The 7,553-nt window shown below is 44.0% G+C and overlaps 2 protein-coding genes across 2 annotated transcripts; one reads left to right on the top strand and one right to left on the bottom strand.

The window, feature by feature from the left end:
* Positions 1-288: 288 nt before the first annotated feature.
* Positions 289-1,248, bottom strand: LOC111073320. The gene is made up of 3 exons (XM_022365598.2): positions 736-1,248; positions 571-678; positions 289-512 (listed from the first exon to the last, which is right to left on the bottom strand). The coding sequence occupies exons 1-3, from the start codon at positions 1,093-1,095 to the stop codon at positions 318-320; spliced, it is 663 nt and encodes a 220-aa protein (XP_022221290.1). The 5' UTR covers positions 1,096-1,248; the 3' UTR covers positions 289-317.
* A 1,292-nt stretch (positions 1,249-2,540) lies between these two features.
* On the top strand, positions 2,541-3,519 carry LOC111073678 (EF-hand calcium-binding domain-containing protein 1-like). Its single transcript, XM_022366118.2, has 3 exons — positions 2,541-3,015; positions 3,084-3,191; positions 3,251-3,519. The coding sequence occupies exons 1-3, from the start codon at positions 2,656-2,658 to the stop codon at positions 3,452-3,454; spliced, it is 672 nt and encodes a 223-aa protein (XP_022221810.1). The 5' UTR covers positions 2,541-2,655; the 3' UTR covers positions 3,455-3,519.
* The last annotated feature ends 4,034 nt before the right edge of the window (positions 3,520-7,553 follow it).

Genomic DNA, 7,553 nt, shown 5'->3' with positions numbered 1-7,553 from the left:
AAACCTAAGGAAAAGAGACACAGATTTACACAACACACAACCGTAGAGAGAGAGAGAGAGAACCCGCAGTGGCAGTGGCAGTTGTAGTCACAGTCTGTGAAGGCAATTTCAACTTTTCTCTGCCTGTGCCGTTGTACTTAATGGAAAATGACTTTATTTTAAGCTGGTCTGTGTATGCCTTAAGCGCCTATTTTCAACACTTGCGACCCAAGAAAACAAGCCAGTAGAAACGAGACAGTAACCCAAACCCCAAAGGCAACAACGAATGAGGTAAAACATTGGAGACTATTCAATCATAAATCGCTTGTAATTTAACGTTAATCCTCGGCGGGGAACAAACTCTCAATGTTATTGCAGTAGGCAATTAGGGTGTTATCGTTGTCATCGGGATAGACTTGGCCCAGAAATTCCATTAGTTCCGGTTGACGGGAGACTGTTTCGGAATACTCGTCAAACGAAATAATGCCATCCTTGTCAATGTCGAATTTATTGAACAAAAACTCGACCATGTCCTGCAGGCAGAGATTGAGAGAATCATAATATGTATCTAGAATTAATCAATTTACTTACCGCTCGCAGTTCCTGAACCTCATCATCGTCTTCGCCAACAAAGAATTTCTCCACAGCTATGGCCACAGTCTCGCGGTTAAGGATCTGTGTGCCAGCACTCGTATAGACCTGCAATAAATACAAATTTTAGGCATCTCTGCATGCAGTATCCAGAGCATTACTCACACTGTAGGCAAATCGCATGCGATCGTGCAGGTTGCGGCTCAGAAATACCGAAAACAGCTGCATCCATGCATCCGGGGAAACAGTACGCGCATCTTGCGTAATGTTTATCAGAATGCGATCGATGATGCTGACATCGAAGATCTGAAACAGCACCAGAAAGAGACCATACAGCTGATTGGTGGTCATCAGCCGCGAGGCGGGCACATTGACCAGCGAGAATTTGTAGTAGACGATCAGCAGGCAGACGACTTCGTTGTAGCTAAAGTCCGTGGAGGCGGCATAGCTCTTGATCACACTGTTGTAGAGGGTCAGGAATTTGTTGTTGGCCATGTCGTCCATGGAAGCGTCAATGCGATTCATATTGTTGTGGTTTTGTTTGGTTTCTTTTGGGTGCTTTTTAATTTAAGTTTTATTCTTTGTGTGTTTATTTAGTTTGGAGTACCTAGTAAGTGTTCCTAGCTGTTCCGGTTGTGGGATATTTGTGGGTTCCAAAAGGGAAGTATGTGCTACAAATTGATTAACATCTCAGTAGCAGGGGCAGGCCTACTTGGGTCACAATATATATGAACACATATGCGGCTAAGACAAATCACAAATAGATTGGGTAAGTCAGCAGCAGTAGCAGCCAGGAAAGCAGCAGGAAGTAGGAGTGGAAGGAATGCGCTTGTAACGAGCACAATTTAAAAGCAATAAAACCAACGGCGAGACATAAAAAATACATCAGCCACGGTACATGGACTACATCTGTCCCCCATTTTGGTGTTGGTTGTGTGGTGGGGGGGAGGGGTCTTTCGAAATAAATATTTGAAACAAACACACACAAAGGGCAAAAAAGGGAGAGAAAAAGAAAGGAATGAATGGCTCAAAGCTGTGCGCATGAGAAACGCGAATATAATAATCCAAACAAAAGCGTTGAGATGGGTGTAAAGCCCTGCCATGTGGAAATTTGGCGGAAATGGCTGTGTAGCCATTTTGTTTGTGGGGTGGGAGGTAAGAAATGTTCAGCCGCCTCCTTTTGCTGCCTTTCCTTTCCCCTTTGTTGTGTAATTGTGTGCCACACACACACCACACACACACATGCGACGCCCTAAGAAAATACCCAAAATAAGTGCGAAGGGTGCTGCTGCCCCAAGAGGTGCAGGGGAACGGCGGCCTCAACCGCTCGACACGGCATAATAACAATAAAATGGAAAGGAGAAAAAGAGCTAAGAGAAAAGATTAACATTTGGGGTGAAATATTGAATACCCTTACGGATCTATATAGTTATCAGATTGCGGACTAGTAATAGCAGTAAAAGGAAAGCTCAGAGTTAAGTTTCTGCAAAGAAATGGAAATTATCCCCCTTTTGGCTTGGCAAACATCTCCTTAAAGTAATAATACGCTGGAGTAGAAAGAGTATGCAGCTCCAGCAACGAGGATTCACGCTCCTTAATGTCTCCAAAAGTTGACATCGCCAAGTGTTGGCGGATTTACACACAGAGGCAGAGACAGCGAGCCACACATGGTGCCAGCGTGGAGTCGTGTCTGGATTTTTGGTTTTATTGTACTTTTTGGTATAGAATTTTGATTGATACATTTTGCATATGGTATTTGGAGAAGACTTAAATCTGTAAAATTTCGGGGATAAGTAAGACAAATTGTGGCGTGACGCAAAAATTTGGGAACAATTTAATTCACATAAAACGGTTAAGGCACTCAGCAGCAGAGCAAAGGAGGAGAAGATGGAGGGAGTAAATTTCTTGACAGCATTTACTTTGAAGTACATTTTTAAATAGAGAGAAAGAGAGGGAGAGAAACCAGCAGGCAGGCCCTGGATAAATAACCACAAACGAAACCAAAACAAAACTAAATCAAATTTAAACAGAACAACTCCAATACTATCCTCACATACATCAAAATAAATCCCAGAATCCTTCACCATGGATTATCTAGATGCCAGCATCGATAGCATGGAGAACAGTCGCTTTGTCGCCCTATTTGGTGGCTTGATCCGGGAACTTATGGCCAATACGCATCTTTCCCAGACGGACATCAACTGTCTGCTCATGGTTTACTACAAATTCGCCAAGGCCAATGGGCCGAGTGCCCGGAAGATGAAAAAGGTTCAGTTCTATCAACTGTTTCTGGTGATGTTCAAGGTCTCGAATGTGCAGACCATAGATCGCACTCTGTTTGCCGTCACCAGGGATGTGAAGTACGTGAGTCCACAGGCTTGGGTGCAGCTTTTCAGTCTCTACACCACCAAGGATCTCTCAGTGCGTATGCGCTTTGCCTTTAAGGTGAGTCTACGTTTCTTTTTCCCACTATAAGAGTTGATAAATTTTGGGTGCTTTGCTTTGCCTTGCAGATCTATGATACAAAGGGCACTGGCTTTATAGATCGCGAACAAATAAGTCTGGCCTGCGAGAAATTCTTCACTGGCGAGGACGAGGATGAGATCACTGAACTAAGAGCGGTAAGGCATAATAAATACAATAATATATAATATTATATGGGTCTAATGTTCCCCTGCAGGACATGGGTGAATTCATGATTAAGAAGTTTGATGTCGACAAGGATGGCTTGATCTCGTTTGAGGACTACTCCACTGTCGTCTCCGAGCAGCCTTGTCTGCTGGAGTTCTTGGGCTGGCTCTTTCCCAACCCCGATGACAGGGAAATAATGGCCCATTGCATTAATATGGATTCGATTCTGACCGATTCAGAGCGTCCCACCTAATTGATTGATTGAATTTTATTATGTTTCAAAGCTATTAAATATATACATTTTTCCTGGGAGCAGTGGAATCCTTTTGAATGCTTAAATTTATTACAAAATATTTCGTGTACATTCTTTAAGCTTTGTTGGATTATATCCCCCACTCCCCCTCTAAGACAACTTTTGTTCTATTCCATTACATTCATACTGGTTTATTCCTCAGAGTGATGCCATATTCCAGTTAATCAATGCTTTTGATGTTGCCCCCGGGGCCCACCTACTTCATGCCACGGCACGGCACGGCATTTGTGGCCAGCATATGGCACTCGACCTAATTCAGGACAACCCATAATTATATGCTCACAATCACGGCAACGGGAACGGCAATGGCAACGCCCCTGCCCACCACATATGTATATGCGATATGGCGGTAGAAGTCGGTTAAGTAGCTCATTAACTTCAATACATTTGATTACATTACATATGATGTGAGGGTGGGGGGTTTAGGTTTAGGCCAAACAATTTGTGAATTGCATATTCGAGTCGACCATCTCATTCTATCACCCATTTGTCTGTGCCTGTGCCTGTGTCTGTATCTGTTAATTTGCTCAATTCAATTGGCATTTGCCCGTATTTGGGACATGGCTAAGCCACAGAATGCTCACGTATTGCCATGATTTGGCATTTATGTAGTGGCATTATGTGATGCGAATTGCTTTACACTAACCAACCAATGCCTGCTGGTTCCCTTTCTGATTGCTCCAGTATTTCTGTTCTATTTCCATGCATTAAAAGTCTGCTATGGACATGTGAAGTTGAGGCAAAGTTTAAATGTGTTTCATTTAAAGTTTGGTAAATGGTTTAATCAATAGCTGCAGTTGACACTGCTGGCAGCTACATGTATCTGTATCCTATATTAACGGATTGAAGCCCAGCATGTGGCCTCTGGCTAGATAGATGGTCGGTTGGTCAGAGTCAGAGTCAGAGGGCTGCATATATGGAGTTGTCCTTTTGTTGAACTTGTCCCGGCACTCACTCGCTCGCTACCTCCCTCCCTCCCCACCCTTTTGGGTGTGGTTCGGTCTCGCTGGCATCAACATTAATTATCCTTGATAATAATCATGCAATTTGTACGTGAGCCGTGGCCATGTTAGCCATCCTGGGGGCAACGACAACGGCAACGGCATCCATGCTGTGGTCTTTATTGTGGCATTAACAGCAGTGGCATGGCAAGGCACGGGACGGCCTGCAGCAGTAGCAGCAGCAGCAGCAGCAGTCGTGGCAGCATCATTATGCTCATTATTGTCGTCAAAGGCACGCAGCTGGGCGTGGGCTGGGCGTCAGAGAGTCGGTAAATGGCTGCCAGGAGTCCTCGGCATCGCGGAGCCTTGCATCCTGGCCAAAGGGGACAATGCGCGTTTGATGAATTGCATTAGGACATGTAAGTAATTATAATCAATTAAATAAGCGGCTCAGTTCATGTGGCTGCCAGCAATTTACTCTTCGTTATCCAGGGATAGAGCAGGTTAAGTGAGGGTTAAGAAGTCCAAGCTGATATCACAGCAACACAAACAAACAAACAAACAAAGTTAAATAAATCTTCAGCTTTAGTCGCTGAACTGCTTGCAGTTTCCCCTGCTTTCAGCCGGACACTTCATGAACAACACCTTTAAGCTTAAGAGGATCCCTGCTTGCAAGCAAACTTAAAGTTTCAGAAGAGCACTGCTTGAACCAAAGAAAAAACGAATCAAACCTTACAGTTTGAGCAGCTCACTGCTTGATCGCTGCCTTGTAAGGGGAAAGCGATTAGAACTTTCAAGCATAAAATTACGAAATGCTTCTACCATTAAAAGTGCTTCAGTATTCTTTGGAAAAAAGACTCTACTCTACCCATTTTGCTCTACTTTCTTGCCAAATTATGGCAAGGAACAACCAGAACAACCATCAATATCCAACAGTTGTGTGGTCTAAGCAAACAATGGACAATCCAAACTGTGGCCTCAAGTGTGCGGAAATGTGGAGCCATGAAGTTGCCATATCCCATTGCAATTTTTCGATTAAAATTCCAGTTTGCAATTCAATTAAACACTAATTAAAAGACATTTTTCCGCCAAGCTTTGGCAGCTGGCAGCCCTTTGACAACTTGCCTCAATCTGTGCCTCCTGCTCTCTGGCTCCCTGGTTCTTTCCCCAGGGATCTGTGTGGGACTGTGACGAGTGGCAGCGGATGTGGGCCGCCACCCATCCAACCGGCCGCCCAGCCGCCCAGCCACCCAGCCAGGATAAGGCAAGTCGACAAATGCGCACAAACTGTGATAAATGGAGGCGCAACCAGGGGGAGGAGGAGTTAAGAGGCAGAGTGGGGAGTGGCATAATGAATGCCATGAAAGGCAGCCGAAGACAAAACACAACAAAAACTAAGCCAAACGAGTGGAAGGAAAAGGAGGAACGTATAGAGCAGCGGGGGGCATCAAAGTGAAGTCTTTTTTGTGCAACATTTTTTTCCTTGGGCTCTCCCCAGCTTTGACTTTGTGTAGGACAGTGTAAGCGAGTGAGTTAATTTTCTGGCCAACGCAAAAGCTGCACTGCACGGAATTCGAGTTCGTAAAAGAGTAATTTTCATCTCCTGCCGTTGCACCTTTCTGTCTTTATGCCTGCCTCTTCCTGGTGGCAACTACTTTGTGGCAAATCGAGAACGGGGAAAACACAAACAAACTGGCTAAGAGGCAAAGCACTTGTCAATTATAGTTAACTGACGGATAAAAGGGGGGAAGTGAAGTGCCCTTTGGGGCTAAGCCACTTTCCAGAGAGAATAGAAAGTCCTTTGGTACATATATTTTATGGATTCCTTTGTTAACCAAAAGCTCATTACATCCGCAGCCATAAAGCCAATTACATTTCTGGCAATACTGATACTCTTCATTTTTCCTTTCCTAAACATTCCTCTATCCACCCATAAATTCAATCACCTAATAATCCCCAAATGTCATTGGCTATTCTCAGCCAAGATTTCCTCCGTATCAATTAGCCGGCATTGAGAACGAACTTTTGCTAATTACTAGCAATTTTGTGGTGAATTTTGCTATGCGATACAAAAATGTCGGGCCAAGTTAGCTGAGCTCTGAGTGGGGCTCAGAGCAGCTCAAAGTCAGGGGCCATCAAAGGCAAAAAGGACTTTCGAGCGTTTCGCATTATCCGGTTGGCTGTGCTCGTCAAAGCTCGAAGCGGATGCAGTGGCGGGTTGCATCCTGCCAGGAACCAGAAACAAGAGACAGGCAGAAGAGGGACGGGTACTAGTACTTGTCCTGCAAAATATTCGATGGCAACTTGTCGGAAACTGCTTAATTGCATCTCAGCTCAATTATGCAACTTAAACCCTTTTCTCTATCGTTTCTATCTCTCTCTCTCTCTCTCATCCCATTTTCTATCTCTCTTCCTTTTTTTCTCTGATTTTTTTTTCCTGCTGTGGAGTTCGAATTTTGTGCACTTGACATCGGGCTGAGAGAGAGGGATAGATATGTACCCGGCTTAGTTGCATATCATTATGATAAAAGTTCATGTCATTGGCTTGCTTTTGCTCATTTTTCATGCTGACCCATCCATGTCCGACCTTCGGTTCAGTGAAAGTTGTAAATTCTTTTACCGTGGTATTGTTTTCGCTTGCGAACGAAGCACCCGGCTAATGCCGTAATCCGATTTGGGATTGAAAATTCATAGAATTTTTATTCAAAAACAACAAAAAAAAAACCCAAAAAAAAAAAGAGAGAGCGAAAGTAAACCAAACAAAACCGATGCTATGCGATGCGATGCGCTGCGAAGTGAAACAACAACAAAAAACTCATGCACACAAATAATAATTGCCAGGACGTGGTTGGCAAAGCGCACCATAAAAAATAAAGCTCCGCACGGACGTGATCCTCGACGAGAACAATGCGGAAGCGGGTCCGCATAAATTTCAAACTAATTACAGTTTCAGTGTCCGGCAGACACCCACACACACAGAAAAAGTTACAGAGAGAGAGGGGTAGAAAAAAGAGAGCAGCATTTTAACAATCGATGCGAAAACCATAAAAATTACAAATACAAATGCAAATACAAACAGAACGAGAAAACGGGGAGCA

This window comes from Drosophila obscura, unplaced genomic scaffold (assembly GCF_018151105.1).
Source record: "Drosophila obscura isolate BZ-5 IFL unplaced genomic scaffold, ASM1815110v1 contig_4, whole genome shotgun sequence".
NCBI classification, from domain to species: domain Eukaryota; kingdom Metazoa; phylum Arthropoda; class Insecta; order Diptera; family Drosophilidae; genus Drosophila; species Drosophila obscura.
This window is presented reverse-complemented; position numbering and strand designations above follow the sequence as displayed.